The sequence below is a fragment of the Dama dama genome, chromosome 5 (genome assembly GCF_033118175.1).
Source record: "Dama dama isolate Ldn47 chromosome 5, ASM3311817v1, whole genome shotgun sequence".
NCBI classification, from domain to species: Eukaryota; Metazoa; Chordata; class Mammalia; order Artiodactyla; family Cervidae; genus Dama; species Dama dama.
Genome location: NC_083685.1, coordinates 94,033,064 through 94,050,448, shown reverse-complemented (window position 1 = coordinate 94,050,448; position 17,385 = coordinate 94,033,064). Strand labels below are relative to the sequence as shown.

General features: G+C 41.8%; 3 protein-coding genes across 3 annotated transcripts in view; 2 read left to right on the top strand and 1 right to left on the bottom strand.

The window, feature by feature from the left end:
* The window catches only part of LOC133055933 (olfactory receptor 1L4), a 192,585-nt gene that overhangs the window by 128,733 nt on the left and 46,467 nt on the right, over window positions 1-17,385 (bottom strand). The window lies entirely within an intron of this gene.
* LOC133057954 (olfactory receptor 1A1) lies at window positions 113-1,051 on the top strand. Its single transcript, XM_061145066.1, has one exon. The coding sequence runs from the start codon at window positions 113-115 to the stop codon at window positions 1,049-1,051; it is 939 nt and encodes a 312-aa protein (XP_061001049.1).
* On the top strand, window positions 12,795-13,840 carry LOC133055924 (olfactory receptor 1G1-like). The gene is given in 2 exon segments (XM_061141002.1): window positions 12,795-13,137; window positions 13,140-13,840. Coding segments are annotated over 2 exon segments (1,044 nt in total).

Here is a 17,385-nt window from a genome sequence, read left to right as displayed (position 1 = left end):
TTGTAGAGATGGTTGGTCATGTGAGTCAAAAACGGTGGATAAGAAAGATCATTACACACAGTCACCACACTAATAATTCTGGATTCCTCTCCCCTTTCCTGCTGAAGGATCCATGAGAGAAGACAACCAGTCCTCTACCTTCAATTTCATCCTCCTGGGAGTTACTGGCCAGCAAAAACAGGAAGACTTCTTCTTCTTACTTTTTCTGTTCATTTACCCCATCACATTGATTGGAAACCTGCTCATCATCTTGGCCATTCGCTCTGACATTCACCTTCACAACCCCATGTATTTTCTCCTTGCCAACCTCTCCTTTGTTGACATCTTCTTCTCCTCTGTAACCATCCCTAAGATGCTGGCCAACCACCTCCTGGTCACCAAAGCCATCTCCTTTGGAGGATGCCTAACACAGATGTATTTCATGATTGCCTTGGGTAACACAGATAGTTACATCCTGGCTGCAATGGCCTATGATAGAGCTGTGGCCATCACCCGCCCACTTCATTACATAACAATTATGAGCCCACGGACCTGTGCCCTGCTAATCATTGGGTCTTGGGTGGTTGGAAATGGCAATGCCCTCCCCCACACTCTGCTCACAGCTAGCCTGTCCTTCTGTGGAAACCAGGAAGTGGCCAACTTCTACTGTGACATTACCCCTTTGCTCAAGCTGTCCTGTTCTGACATCCACTTTAATGTGAAGATGTTGTACCTGGGAGTTGGTATTTTCTCTGTGCCATTACTGTGCATTTTCATCTCCTATGTTCGGGTCTTTTCCACAGTCTTACGGGTTCCCTCTCCTAAAGGTGTGCTCAAAGCCTTCTCCACCTGTGGTTCCCACCTCACAGTTGTTTCTCTGTATTATGGGACAGTCATGGGCATGTATTTCCGCCCTCTGACTAGTTATAGCCTAAAGGACGCTGTGATAACTGTGATGTACATGGCGGTGACCCCAATGTTAAATCCTTTCATCTATAGTCTGAGGAATCGGGACATGAAGGCTGCCCTGGGGAAACTCTTCAGCAGGAGAATCTTCTCACAATCAATGTGAGGTCACCCTACATTCGAGACTGCCCTTAGAATTTAGAGTGCACTTGGAAATCCATCATTCCTCTCGAAGAAGCTGTCTTTGCTCTTTCCAGCTAGAAAGTCCTCTTCTCAGAAATCAATTTATGATAGATCATTCTGTACTCATCATTGTCCATTTAGCAGAGTGGAAGCCCAAGAATATTAGGTTCTTATCCCAGCAAAGATACTGATTATCAGAGTAAATTTGAGAAGGTTTGAAGCTCAGCTTCTACATCTACATATTAGGAATAATAATATCTGTCCCACCACTGTCACAGGTGTGAGGATCACAGAAGTCCATGGTTTGAAGGATATAAATCACTGTTTGAATGTCAATTTTAATTGGACTATGATGTTAATCAGCCCTACTATGCTTGCAAATCTCTGAGGCAGGAGCTGTTATATCACTGTACCTTTTACAACCTCAGTTATATAAAGTGTATCCAATAATTCTTGGTTAAAAGTAGGATGAACAAATGAAAATATCAGTCTCAGAATTGTAATCTAATAATGACAGACATGGGGCTTCCCAGATGGCACTTGTGATAAAGAACCTGCCTGCCAATGCAGGAGACATAAGAGATGCCAGTTCAATCCTTGGGTCAGGAAGACTCCCTGGAGGAGGGAATGGCAATACACTCCAGTATTCTTGCCTTGAGGATCCCACGGACAGGGAAGTCTGGTGGACTACAGTCTATAGGGTAGGGTCACAAGGAGTCAGACATGACTGAAGAGCCTTAGCACGTATGCACGCAATGATAGACATAATCAGACTAGATACTATCTGTTGTTGTTGTTTAGTTGCTCAGTCATGTCTGAACCTTTTGCAGCCTAGGGACTGTAGCCCGCCAGACTCCTCTGTCCGTGGGATTTTCCAGGCAAGAATATTGGAGAGGGTTGCCATTTCCCTCTCCAGAGGATCTTCCCAACCTAGGGAATGAACCCACATCTCCTGCACTGGCAGGCAAATTCTTTACCACTGAGCCACCAGAGACAATATTTACCCAACCTTGAAATCTTTAAAGGAAATTACTTGAGTGGATACTTTTGTTCTTTCTGTATTGTTAATTAAACTAGACTGTTTCAAAATAGTATAAGATTCTCTCTAAAATCTTACTAAAATGACATCAATAGAGTCATTGCACCTAAAAGTAATAAATATTCTGGTTTAATTAATATAATAAAATGCTGATTTAATTATAGCATGAAACAAAGTTACAGTGGCAAGAAAATTGAGTGCCAAATAATAAACGAAAAAAAAAAAGAGAGCAGTATTGAAAACGATGCAACCATGTTTTTCCAGCATGGCTTGGGAAGGATGAGGCTTTCATTCTGGATGACCAGCTCTCATCATGTAAGTAATATTCCTCAAAAACAGATAGTTAATCCAGAAGGTAATTAAATACCACTAAGGAACTCTACTGTTTATGATTTGATTCTGTTCATGATATAATTATAAAACTTTTTAAAAATATTAATAACATACAAATGATTGTCCTCAAATATAGTATGTCCACACAGAATGTTTTGAATAGTTAGATTGAGTGTATCTTGGAACAATGTGTAAGTTGTTTTGTATCTACTATATTAACTGGCAATAAAAATATAAAATTATTATCTTCTGTAGATCATTCAGATCGCCAAGAATTTGACCATGGGCGTTGGATAATGACGTTATTCACCTTTCAATGCTTTCTGGGTCTCTAAAACACCAAGGATGAGATTTATCCCAATTATCTTCTATTTAATCAAAAAAGATTTGATTACAAATGCATATGAATCTGTGTGAATGAATGACCAAATCATGGAGGGAATGAAGGTATTTAATGTTGAGAATTTTCAAGATTGGTCAGTAAAAATGTTACATAATCTTTTTACCTGTTATTCCCACACTAATGTGAAGATTTGTATCTTCAACACTTAGGGCAGACATACAGTAACTACTTAATAAATTTATATTAAATAAATAATTACTGCAATATTATGTTTAAATAAAGAATGCAACAATTTTGATGACTGCATAATTTTGCTGTTACAGGTAAATGGATGTAGACTCTTAGGAGAATCCCATACCACTTAATTGCCCCATCCTTCCCATGTTATTCTTCTGTTTGAATTTAGATAAGGCAAGTTGATCTCCTCTATTAAATTCCCTACAACAATCATAAGAATCTATATGTATGTTTGTAATTTTAAATGCAAATAAAAATCATTGCATCAACATGTCTAGTCACTGTCCTACCCATCTCCCTTTGATTCTGTCAAACATGCTTTCCTGGGGTAATATTAACATTGCAATTTAAATTACTTCAAGTTCCAATGTCTTGAGATTGTCCGGAAAAGACTGCATAGTAGATATGGCAATTCAGGAAAATTAGGGTCCATTCAGAAAACAAAAGTCACATTAGATATTTTTGAACCAAGAAGATTTAAAACAAGGCATTAAATACACAGGTATATCTTGAAAGAGACTAAAGGAGAAAAAAGATGGATGCCAAGGTAAGCCAGAAATTATTAACTCAGGAAGTTAACTCTCATATGGCTAGGGGAACAGAAGGGGAAGGTAATGCTATCAGAACCCAGGCGCACACAGGATGGAATGACCACACATCTGATGCTTGGATATCTAGTGGAGGTACTGAACAGCTACCACTTGGTCCTCACCTGATGAGGTGACTGGAACTTTGGTTCCTAAGGGGTCTGAGTCCTCAACAGAACTGCTCTTTGCTTTTTTGGTTGACACAGCTGCTAGTAGTCTCTGCTACTGGGTATGTAAATACAAAAGGCATTCCAGACAGAATTCTAGACAAATTGTAGCAGCAACACAATGTCCTTGGTAGTTGGATTAGTCACTCCAGCCAGTAGAGAAATCTCTTCTTTTCTAGATGACCCACAGAGACATGCTACAATTTGGATGGATCTTAGTAATATTTTAAAATGTATATCCCCCAAAGATTACTATTGATATCCTTCTGTAAGATTATAAACAGTTAAAGAAATCAAATAATAAACTTTCTGGGAATAGACATATATGCAATAAAAGTATATTAAAAACAAAAGCAAGGCAAAGATGAGCATAGGATTCAAGATGGGAGGAAATTCAAGAGGGAAAGTCAGGAGAATGCAACTGGGAGTACCACGTTATTAGATGGAAGTTACTACTGAAGTCCAAACTCTTCAGTTGCCAGGTGATCCTAGAAGATTTACAATGCTAGATAGATGGATAACAAAATCTCTGCATGAAGCAATGGTGAATGTTTTCATTTAACTAAGACTGAATGGATAACAGTAAGAAAGCAGGGAGGAGTGGTGAGACCAAAGTTTAACTAGGCAGCTCCTAGAGCAACCTAGGGGCTTCTTCGGTGACTCAGTGGTAAAGAATCTGCCCACAATGCAGGAGCCGCAGGAGATGCAAATTCAATACCTGAGTCAGAAAGATCCCCTGGAGGAGGGCATGGCAACCCACTCCAGTATTCTTGCCTGGAGAATCTTGTGGACAGAGGAGCCTGAGGTGGGCTAAAGCCCACCGGGTCACAGAGTCAGACATGACTAAAGCGACTTAGCTTGCACACAGAGTAATCTAGAGGAGAGACAGTAAAGCCAAAGATAAAGGGTCTAGATATAAAGGTCATGTGGAAATAAAGGCAAAATGCATAATTCTTACGAAACTAGTAAGTAAGCAGATGTCTTCAGGACTTTGGGGTTGAGCCACTAAAAGGAAAATGATGCCTTTAATGAAAATAATTAACAAGGGAGCAATTTAAGAAAAATCAGTTCCATTTTGGGTGTATTTTCAAGGGTTCCAGTGGGACTTTAAAAAAAAAAATAGCCAACACAAGGTAGAAAATGGTAAGATCTACAAAGGAAATGCAAAACGTGCCATGCAGGTTTAGAGAAAGTACATATTTTATTAAGTATTGAATATGCATATGTATACAGTCATGTGTATTTACTACATTACATGTAGTATGGTCTCTTAATTTTCAAAATAGCCCTGGGACATAGAGAGAAATAGTCCCCCTTTACAGACAGGAAAGTCGTATGTCTGAAAGGTGAAGTGACTTATTTACTAAATGTTATCGTTTATTTATTTTTGGCTGTGCTGGGTCTTTGTTGATGTGCAGCCTTTTCTCCAGCTGCCCCCAGTGGGGGCTACTCTCTAGTTGTGGAGCATGGCCTTCTCATTGTGGAGGCTTCTCTAGTTGTGGAGCAAGGGCTATAGTCACCCAGGCTTCAGTAGTTGCAGTTTTCAGGCTCTAAAGCACAGGCTCAGTAGTTGTGGCACATGGGCTTAGCAGCTCTGCAGCCAGTGGGATCTCCCCAGATCAGCGATGGAACTCCTTCTCCTGTATTGGCAGGTGAGTTCTTATCCACTGGACCACAGGAAGCCCTAAATACCTTTTAATTAGTACGATGTTGCTCTAGAACCTGACTCCAGTTTCCTCATGCCTAATGCTCTTCTTTAGACTCTACAGCTAACCCACAGAGGAGATATAAAATACTCCTCTTAGACAGAATAACTGATGGTTGTGATTTTTAATATCTAGAATCTTTCTAATATCAAAGGTATTACATTTATCCTGTGTAGCTCCAGAGGACAGGTTTATGATTAATTCCACTTAACTAATATATATATATATGTATATATATATATATATATATATATATATATATATATTGCAGTCTATTAGGTCCTATGCTGTGCTATGGGGTTTTCATACAGGATGTCACCAAGCTGTGTAAATTAAAACAGCAATGTGTGTTTTTATTTCAAATAACTGCAATTTTCAGCTCTAGAGTTTCTTTTTTTTTTATTTATTTTTAATTGGAGGAAAATTGCTTTACAATTTTGTGTTGGTTTCTGCCATACAACAATGTGAATCAGCCATCAGCAGTTCAAGAACGTCTATTTCTTTTTTGTTTTGTTTTAATTTTTCTGCTGAGATTATAATTGCATTTATTGGTTGCCTATTTTCCTTTGCCTCATGGAACATAGTTATAATAGCTGCTTTAAAATCCTTATGTGCTGAGGTGGAATCAAAATGGCAAAGTAGGAAGACCCTGAGCACACCTCCCCCCCAAAAACACATCAAAACTACAAATACATATAGAATAACTCTTACTGATAATGACCTGAAGACTAGCAAAATGGCTCTTCTACAACCAAGGTTGTAAAGAAAACCACACGGAGTCTGGTAGGAGTGGAAGGGAAGCAATCTAGTCAGGACTCACACCCTTAACAGGTGAACCAGAGAAGCGGGGCACACGGGCTCAGTGATCTTCCATGGGGATGGAGGGGTTCAAGCCACATATTAAACAACCCAGACCTAGGATCCAACACCAGGAAGACAAGCCCCCATATATGGCTTGAAAGACAAGAGGGGCTTATCAGAGGGCCATGAGAAACTGAGACTCTGCTCTTAAAGAGCTTGTGCACAAATTTGGATATTCTCAATCCCAGTGAGGAGGCAGCAGATAGGAAACCTCTTGGTGCTCTGGCCAACCTGCCAGGAAGACTCCAGCACATCCCTCAGCCCACACCAGACTCCTGCTCCAGCACCGCTCCCCACTAAAGAGGAGGCTACCACTACCCATGCACGTGAGCATTCCCCAGTGAAGGCACAGAGCCAGGTCAGGACCCAGCCCTGCCTCTAACCAGACAGAGACTGCAATTGCCAGTGCATGCTGCACCGAGGAAAAAGTGGAGATGGTTCAGCAAGTCCCTGCCACTAGCCAGCATGGAGACCGCAGTTGTTAGCATGCACATGCTCATCCATAAGAAGAAGAACCAGCCCAGGTCCTGACCAATCCTTGAGTAAGGGTGAAAACCACCATAACAATAATGCACATGTATGCATGCATGCATCAGGGATGGAGCAGAGACACCTCAGTGCTGCTCCAACCCCTCCACTCAGTATCACTATATCCAAAGCACCCACACCAGGGGAAAAAGCAGAAACCAGCAGAGAACCACCTACATCTCTGTCTTCCCAGCTTCTGTCCACTCAGCTGTGCTAGTTGCCATTCCTGCATGGTCAATGGAGTCTGAGCACCAAAGACCACATGTTCCAAGTCATATTACTTCCCTTCTTAAAGGATCAGTTTACTAATTAACTTTTGCCCATGGTAGAAAAAAAACTAAAGCAGATTTTTCAGCATAGAATTATGTGGTTATTTTATTTAATACAATGGAATAATGTGTTTAAACCATTAAATTGCTGATTTAAGGGTGTATCATGCCAGCACTTCTAGCACACACACGAACTTGTTGTCCACTTTTCTAAAGAGACTCCAGTTAAGTTAGTCACTTGTTCATGTCTGACTTTTTGCAACCCATGGACTATAGCCCACTCGGCTCCTCTGTCCATGGGATTCTCCAGGCAAAAATACTGGAGTGGGCTGCCATTCCCTTCTCCAGGGGATCTTCCCAACTCAGGGATCAAACCCGAGTCTCCTGTATTGCAGGCAGATTCTTCACCATCTGAACCACCAGGAAAGCTCCACTTAAAGAGACTCCAAGAATAACCCACACTCCCGGGTCACCCATATTCAGTGTTGCTTTCTTCTCTGTGTACTTAATTAGGTGAACTTGGAGAAGACTATTAAGTGACCATTTCTGAAAGAAAGAAGAGAGTCATTTGCTGGATGTCATTTCAGCTTCCACTTTCCCCATAGATCTGTTTATGCAACTTACGCATGAACAGGCTGCTGGTTACCTGCCATGATAAGGAATCGCAGCTCCTCACCCCTGGTCTCTCCAGCACAAAGGAGGGATAAACAGGACAAGTGGGTCGACACCAACTTAGCCTCACCTGGACTAGGATGATCGAGTCTAGAAGACCAGACAATAAGGTACTCTGAGTCAAGAGTGGTTCAACTCATCTGGCCTTTTTCATGGTACAGAGGCCTCTGTCCGCACCTCCAGGAAAGGTTACAGAAAAAAATCACAACACTAAACATACTTGGTTTCTTTGCTAGTGAAAGGAATGATAGGATCCTGTTGGGCCCACAGAGGTATCACAGACAGGTCCCTCATGCTTTAGCCCCCTTTCTCTCTTTTTTTTATTCTGCCTGGACCGCACAGCACATGGGGTCCCAGTTCCCCAACCAGGGATGAGATGGAACCCACGGCCCCTGCGTTAGAAGCTTGGCATCTTAACCACTGGGCCACCAGGGAAGTCCTGCCTTAGCCTCTCTTGGACCAGTATACTGCAGGGACACATCAGTGGGTTCTCAATTCTCTTGGCTTCTCAGTACCACACAGAATTAATTATCTTCAGTTTAACAGATCTGGAGATCAATCCAACCTAAGAATTGAATGTGAAAGCCGCTCAGTCCAACCTAAGCTATCCAACCTAATCAATCCAACCTAAGAATGGAATGTGAAAGTTGCTCAGTCGTGTCCGATTCTTTGCAACCCCATGAACTATACAGTCCATGGAATTCTCCAGGCCAGAATACTGGAGTAGGTAGCCTTTCCTTTCTCCGGGGTATCTTCCCAACCCAGGGATCAAAGCCAGGTCTCCCACATTGCAGGTGGATTCTTTACCAGCTGAGCCACAAAGGAAGCCCACAGATCATAAGATATGTGTTCTTGCAATTTCATCATCGTCCCTGGAGTATGAAATTGCAAGAACACATTTCTCATGGGTTCTATGAACAACTAAAATGGGCAAACATGAGCAGAAAATTCTACAATAAATAGAAAAGGGATGCTATGATGCTGTGTGGTTGTTAGGCTCTATGTGGTATTCTGTGAATGCAGCTTTCTGGGATGTCATATACTGGTACGATTATAACCTCAACCTGGAGCTATTGTCTTTCATTCTCATAATGGACAAAAATTAAAAGTTCTCTAATACTGTGAGACCAAAGAGAAAATTTGAGCAAATGAAGCAATAGCGACAATCATTATTTAACACACCCAGAGCATGAAGCAAATTTCCTTCTGTGCCTTTAAAAGCAGTTTCTGTCTTCTTCTGATGGTCCACTGTAGGAGAGATGTGCGTGAAGCAGACAGAAGCCTGCCAGTGATACCCTCAGTGATTGGCAAGAACAGCCAGGTAAGGATCAGAAAAGGAAGCTACACGACTCCATGTTGCTTCTTTTTTCTCCCCCTTTCTCCTCTGTCTGTCCTACCCTATGGTCATTTGGGAACCTATCTCTCACAAACAGTCCTGAAACAACAAGGATGTGCTGCTTTAGTGGACAAAAGGGGCAGATGCCTGGGTCCTTAATCTTACAAGCCGAAAGTCATCATGCTATAAGAATAAAGCACAGGAATCAATGGCAACTTCTCTCCACAATAATAATAATTCAGGATGATCCCGTTAAACTCCAGCCTCTGCAGGAGACACACATGTACCCACACCACATATGCACAAACACACAAACATACACACTCATGCTTACACACCACATTAAGGCATTAAAAGGACATGGCTCAGTAAACCAAGTTTCTCTGCTATTCATGGAATCTCCATCAAAGAGTGGCTGCATTATACTGCATTGTCTCTATTTTATAGATTTTTACGGTTTGCTTTAAGGGAAATTAATTTATTAATTTATTTATTTTCAGTTAATTAATTTTAATTAGTTAAATGTTCAGTAAGTGGTATGGTCACTGAGTGGTTCAAACCTCAAAATATGCTAAAATATACACATGAAAGGGTTTCCCTGGTGGCTCAGATGGTAAAGACTCCACCTGCAATGCAGGAGACCCAGGTTCAATCCCTGAGTCAGGAAGATCCCTGGAGAAGGGAATGGCAACCCACTCCAGTATTCTTGCCTGGAGAACCCCTTGGACAGAGGAGCCTGGAGGGCTACAATCCATGGGGTTGCAAAGAGTCAGACACGACTGAGTGACTAACACACATACACATGAAACCCTCCCTCCCCTGTGTCTTATTCATGCAATTCCCATACCTCCAGCAAGTAATTACTGTTACTGGTGTTTTGTTTATTCTTCTAGAGACTTTTAATGAGCATATTAGTCAACCATTTACTACTACTTATTTATTACCTATTTACATATTATTTCTAGAAGTGGAATGAAAATATTTGGGAACCACAATGAGAATGAGTTTGAGGTGTGTCCTAATCACTCCAGTCCCCACCCCGACCACCACCATCCAATTCTCTCAGTTTTTAACCTTATAGCTTTTACTCCATTCCTGCTGGGATGCTTCTCTTTTTTTATATATATATTTTAAAATTTTTATTATTTATTTTTGACTGCTCTGAGTCTTCTTTGCTGCACATGGGCTTTCTCTAGTTGTGGTGCGTGGACTTCTCATTACAGGGGCTTCTCTTGCTGGGGAGTATGGGCTCCAGGGTGTGCGGGCTCAGTAGCTGTGTTGTGTGGGCTTAGCTGCTTCCCACACTAAAGTTGGAACCCATGTCCCCTGTACCAGCAAGTGATTTCCAACCACTGGACCACCAAGGAAGTCCTCCCCGGATATTTCTTTCCTTATCAATGGGAAACTTGGACTCTTTAAATTTCATTTTCGTTCTCAAACTTGAACCTGAGTCCAGAAGGCACTCAAGTTAAATTCACCAAGAGTGCCTTTGCTTTGTTTGACATCTTTATGTCTCTGTAACCATAATGTTTCCTACATATTCCTATGGCCAGGACTTTATTTAGTCAAAGTTAAAGATGAAACCAGTAGCAGAAAGGTTCAGACTGTTCCCTATGACTGATATTACCTCTCTAAAATCTCTCTTTTCATTCTTTCTACTCTTTGGGGTTTATGTATTCACATGATGGATACTTACTAAGTACCTATGTTGTACTAGACTCAGGACTAATGAGGAGTCCAAAGAGGAACAAGATAGACATCTCTGCCTGCTCTCAATGGTGCTCACGTAGAATGAAAGACAGAGAGAGGTAAATAGATGGTCACAATCCAGAGTGACACGGGAGAGATGTGAACCTGAGTTTTTTGTGTGAGGGGAAGGGGCTTCCCTGGTGGCTCAGAGGTTAAAGCATCTGCCTGCAATGCGGGAGAGCCAGGTTCGATCCCTGGGTCGGGAAGATCCCCTGGAGAAGGAAATGGCAACCCACTCCAGTATTCTTGCCTGGAGAATCCCATGGATGGGGGAGCCTGGTAGGCTACAGTCCACAGGGTCGCAAAGAGTCGGACACGACTGAGCGACTTCACTTCACTTCATTTCAGGGAGGGAAGATTCCCTGGTGGCTCAATCGGTAAAGAATCTGCCTGCAATGCAGGAGATGCAAGCTTGATCCCTGGGTTGAGAAGAGCCCCTGGAGAAAGAAATGGCAACCCACTCTAGTATTCTTGCCTGGAAAATTCCATGGACAGAGGAGCCTGGCAGGCTACAGTCCATGGGATCGAAAGAGTCAGACACAACTTAGCAACTACACCAACACAAGGGGGGATAGCTTCCTAGCAGAAGTGACATTTAAGCCAAGATCTGAAGTTTGGCATGTCTGCTGAATGAGAGTGAGAAGACTATTCCAGCCCAAGAAAATAAGATGGGCAAAAGTTCAAAGTGAGACTGTATCTGGATCTTTTAAATGATTCAAAGTATAACTGGTACACAAGGTGTGGAGTGCAGGAGGGAGGTTCATGAGAACGGGAAACATCTATAATAAATACCAGTAGGGTCAAGGGTCTTCAGGCCATGTTAAGAAGTTTAGAGTCTATCCTGAGAGTAAAGAGGAGCCCCTGAAGGATTTCTCAGCTTGAGCAATAAAATCAGATATGATGTGTGGAAAGCTCATTCTCTCTATTGTGAGAAGAGATGGCAGGTGGGTGTGCCTGGAGGCAAGGAGAACAATTGCCAAGCCTGAGGGAAGTGTGTAAATAGAGATAAATAGGCAAATTTCAGCTATGTTGAGAAAATAAAATTACCATGATTTGATGGTACTTGAATGCAGACAGGGAGGAAGGAAAATGGGTCAGTAATGACACCCAGGTCTCTGGTCAGATGAGCTGTGTAGACAGCAGTGATAATGATTTCAGTGTTGTTGTTGTTGTGTCACTTTCAGTATTAGACATGTTTTTTTTTTACCAAATCCCAAGCTCCTTCTCCAGCAGCTATTCTTTTGAAGCATTGGGAAAATATGTTAAAAATACTTTTCTGACTCGTGAAACCTCAGGATGGATTATCGTCATGTCCACACGAATACCATAAGAGTTAAGCAAACAAACATGTCCAGCCTACTCCCCCAGATATATGTACTGGATTGAAAAGTGAAAAAGTAAAAGTGTTAGTGGTTCAGTCATGTCCAACTTTGCAAACCCATGGACTGTAGCCCGCCAGGTTCTTCTGTCCATGGAATTCTCCAGGCAAAAATACAGGATTGGATTGCCATGCCCTTCTCCAAAGGATCTTCTCGACCCATGGATCGAACTAGGGTCTCCGACATTGTGGGCAGATTCTTTACCGTCTGAGCCACCAGGAAAACCCATATTGGATTAACACTTATATAATAAAGCTTTTTCAAAAACCTCTTCTCCCATTGCAAACAAATCTTCAGTTTTCCATGGCACAAGGTGCAATCATTTGCAAACAGTCAGCTGAACCAGATGAAACTGACATTTCTGCAGGTGGCATCACCAATTCAATGGACATGAACTTGGGCAAACTCCGGGAGATGGTGAGGGACAGGGAGGCCTGGCAGGCTACAGTCCATGGGGTAGCACAGAGTCAGATACAACTTGGTGATTGACCAACAAGCAGTTAAATATTGGAGATTTTATATGATTCAACCCCACCCTAGAATATCAACACTGGAATACCTCATAGTTTTCAGAGTTCACAATCCAGGGCTTACCAATCTCATTCAATTAACTCTACTTTCTGCTTACAGACAAATGGAATAGGAAAACCTGACCAGTGTCTCAGAATTTTTCCTTCTGGGACTCTCCCAACAGCCAGAGCAGCAGTGGCCCCTCTTTGGTCTATTCCTGTCCATGTACTTGGTCACAGTGATGGGCAACCTCCTCATCATTCTGGCCATCACTGCTGATGCTCAACTCCACACTCCCATGTTCTTCTTCCTGGCCAACCTCTCCCTCTCTGATACCTGCTTCATTTCTACCACAGTCTGGCAAATACATGGGCCCAAAATCAGGTCATCTCCTACACAGAGTGTCTATCACAACTGTATTTTGTCTTGATGTTTGGGATGCTGGAGGCATTCCTCTTGGCTGCCATGGCCTATGACTGCTACATGGCCATATGCTACCCACTCCATTACATCATGGTCATGAGCCCTGGACTCTGTGTCCTCCTAGTGTCTGCATCCTGGGTCATGAATGCCCTCCACTCCCTCCTACACACACTCTTGATGAGCAGCCTGTCCTTCTGTGCAGACCAAGAGACTGCACACTTCTTCTGTGACATCAACCCCCTTCTGAGTCTGTCCTGCACAGACCCCTTCATCAATGAACTGGTGATCTTCACTGTAGGGGGTCTTGTGGGTCTGGTTTGTGTGCTTTGCCTGGTTATCTCTTATGCATACATTTTCTTGACAATGCTGAAGATCCCCTCAGCTCAGAGGAAGTGGAAAGCCTTTTCCACCTGCCGCTCTCACCTCTCTGTGGTCTGTCTACACTTTGGGAGTTCCTTTTGTGTTTACTTCAGCCCCCTCTCCAACCGCTTGGCACAGAAGGGTGCAGTTGCATCAGTGATGTACACGGTGGTAACCCCAATGCTAAACCCCTTTATCTATAGTTGGAGGAACAGAGACATCAAGTCTTCCCTGAAAAAGCTAATGTGGGCTAGGAAAATTCATTCCCCTTAGTGGGAATGACTTCACATCTAATATGGGGGTCCCTGCCCAATTACATTCACCACAATTAAGCAGGGAAGAATGAGAAAGGGGGAAAAGTGGGGAATCTCACTTCTAAGACCTGTGATCTGAACTTGAAATATTCATGCCTAAGCTACAGGACACATTAGAACAAACCCATTATCAGGGCAATATCATCAGCTTAAGTTCTTACAATCATAATGTTCTAGAATTATAGCCACCCAGTTGTATAATATCATAAAGGATGTGCTTGAATCTTTTGAAACCACATGAAACCATGCCAAAATAAGGGAATATTTGGTTGTGCTACTGCATGTAGCCAAGAATAAACTCCAGGAAAAAATAACTTTTTCCTGCCATCACTGGGACCTTGGTGACTTGGGACCAGACCAATAGCATTTTAACTCTGAGACTCTCCATGTCTGTGACACCCCTAGGCTGAAAGAACAGACACTGGGACTGGGAAGGGTTTGATCGGATGGAATCTTCAGCTAGACCTACTATGATATTTTACCAGGCATCCAAATCCCCATCCCTCCTAACACCTTAAATTTCACTTGACAACTTCATTTTTATCTTTGGGAAAAATTTTGCAAGTCAATTTCACCCTGCATCACTTGGCATAATGTCTGGCACCATTAAGATGTGTTAAATCCCACTGGCATGGTTGCAATCATAACGTTAGGGATCAGGAAAGAATGATTTTATGACTGTTTCAAATTTCTCACCTGAATGATTGAAACCCCTCCTAGATATTCTCTAGTCCCCAGTTTCTCCTCATTCCATCCATTCTGTACACTACAGTCACAGTCAGATGAATCTTCATAGAATATGATTATATCATCACAACCCTATTAGAAAACACAAATGGTTTTATGCTGCCTGCAGAATAAAGTTCAAACGATTTACCCAAGCATTAGGTCTACCATCACCAGTTTATAACTTATATGACCCACAGAGAGCCCACAGTGTTCTGTATTTCTCCCAAGATCAACTCAAGCCAATATCTGCATTACACTGATTATTATTGATGGTTACCAAAATGCTAAGTCAGTAAACATTGGAGCAAACAGACATACAATAAGGTGCCCCAAGACCAATTAGATGCTATAGGAAAAGGAAAAGTTACAACAGGGTGATATTTTTCATTCTCTTTAGGTACCTGGTTGTAAGCTTCAATAACATAGATTGTGATTTCTGTTGATAATATCTTTTCCAGTGGAAATCAGCTGTTGATAGCTTGTGCGTGCATGCTAAATCACTTCAGTCATGTCCGACTCCTTGCGACCCTATGGAACTGTAGCCCACCTGGCTCCTCTGTCTGTGGGATTCTCCAGGCAAGAATACTGAAGTGGGTAGCCATTCCCTTCTCCAGGGAATCTTCCTGACCCAAAGATTGAACCTGTGTCCCTTACTTCTCCTGCATTGGCAGGCAGGTTCTTTACCACTAGCACCACCTGGGAAGCCCCCGTTGACAGCTCACCTACTCCCTATTCACCTGAGAGTGAGTTCACACACTATCTTCTGTCAATAAAATATAGTATAGCAAAGTGGTAACAGCACTAGCAAGTTCAAATCTTGGTCACACACCAAGTCACACACCTGTAAGCTGTGTGACCCTTGGAAATTCTTTAACCTTTCAGAGCAAGTATAACTTACCTCATTGTGTTGTCAGGAAGTTTGAATGTGGTTATGTCTGTAAAGCATAGTTTGTAACGAATTAGATATAAATGTAAGCATGTACTTCCTAGAATATATAAAAAAAAATAGAATATAGTATATTTTCAATAAATGTTAGCTATTGCAGTAATAGTTCTTGTTAAAATGAAAGGTGAGCAAGCATCAGATTATGTGAATTCACTCTCAAGCACTGCTGCTAAGGATTGCCTATGGCCTGCACTGTGAACCTAGAAGGCATCCTGTCTTAAATCATTCTTTTGGAGAACATTCTGGGATTTAATGCAGGATTTCTCACTTACTGGGATTCACATGCAAGAAAGATTTCGGTCTACCTTTGAAATCATGTTTGTCCTGGTGGTTCAGAGGGTTAAGAATTTGCCTGCAATGCAGACCTAGGTTCAGTCCCTGGGTCGGGAAGATCCCCTGGAGAAGAGAATGGCTACCCACTCAGGGTGCTTAAATTTAAGGTGAAATTTTACCTACTTAAATACACAGGTTTGCAACATCCCATATTCCCTCCCAATTCATTGACAGTTGTGCATCTTTCACTATTTAACATTCATCAGTATTTTTAATTCTACCTTTTAACTTAAATTATGTGTTACTCTTTCACACAGACGTTTTGTATATGAATTTTTGTGTAACAACACAGTTTTCATGTTTGTCATAATTATACCTTTTGAGGTGTGTCAATACAGCCTTACGCCATAGTTTTGTCAAAGACTGTTTTATTGTGCTGTTTGAAGATTAACTCACATCTTTGAATATGAAAAAAAAGATCATTTCAACAAACATTACTTTATTGTGTGGTTTATTCTCCTAGCCTAGAGTCCTAAAAATAAATACATCCACATATACTTATTGCTTGTTTTAAAGCTCATATTCTACACTGTCAAACTGCTATCAAATAAAACTGTTTCTGCAAGATCTCACCAACACTGCTTCACTATCGTTATTCATTTTACTAGCTTAATAAATATTGTTGTTGTTCAGTCGCTAAGTCATATCAGATTCTTTGTGACCCCATGCACTGCAGCGCCCCAGGCTTCCCTGTCCGTCACCATCTCCCTGAGTTTGCTTAAACTCACACCCATTGAGTTGGTGATGCTATCCAATCATCTCATCCTCTGTTATCCCTTTCTCTTATAGCAAAATAAAATTACTGGTAGAGTTATTGAAATGGAAAATTATTTCTATCATCTATGATTACAGCAAATCTTCTGTATTGTTACTTCTTACCCACCAATATATTTAATAAGTAGACATTTATAAATGAAGCATATGGTTCCTTTTGATGCCACAAAAGTTCAGGGCCATTTTCTGAATTTGTGTCCCATGGAGAAGCACGTAGCTTAGTCATGTTTGCACAGAACAATGATTACCTTACTTTTTTCTCTTCTACTATTACCTTTTCCCATGCTCCCCATGCCTCAGCTTTATCATGTAAATACCCCAAGCCTTTAGCCTTAGGGGATACGGATTTGAGATTTGTTCTTCTCACTTGGCTGCCTCATGTATAAACCCTTTCTCTGCTGCAAACCATGGAATCACAGGATTTGGCTTGCTGTAAATCAGGCAAACGAATCTGGTTCAGTAAGCTATGAAAAGAACCTGTGTCTGTTGATGCATGAATGGATTAAGATGTTGTGGAATAAAAACACAAAGGAATATTCAGTTCAGTTCAGTTGCTGAGTCGTGTCCGACTCTTTGCAACCCCATGAACCGCAGCATGCCAGGCCTCCCTGTCCATCACCAACTCCCGGAGTCCACCCAAACCCATGTCCATTGAGTTGGTGATGCCATCCAACCATCTCATCCTCTGTCGTCCCCTTCTCCTCCTGCCCTCAATCTTTCCC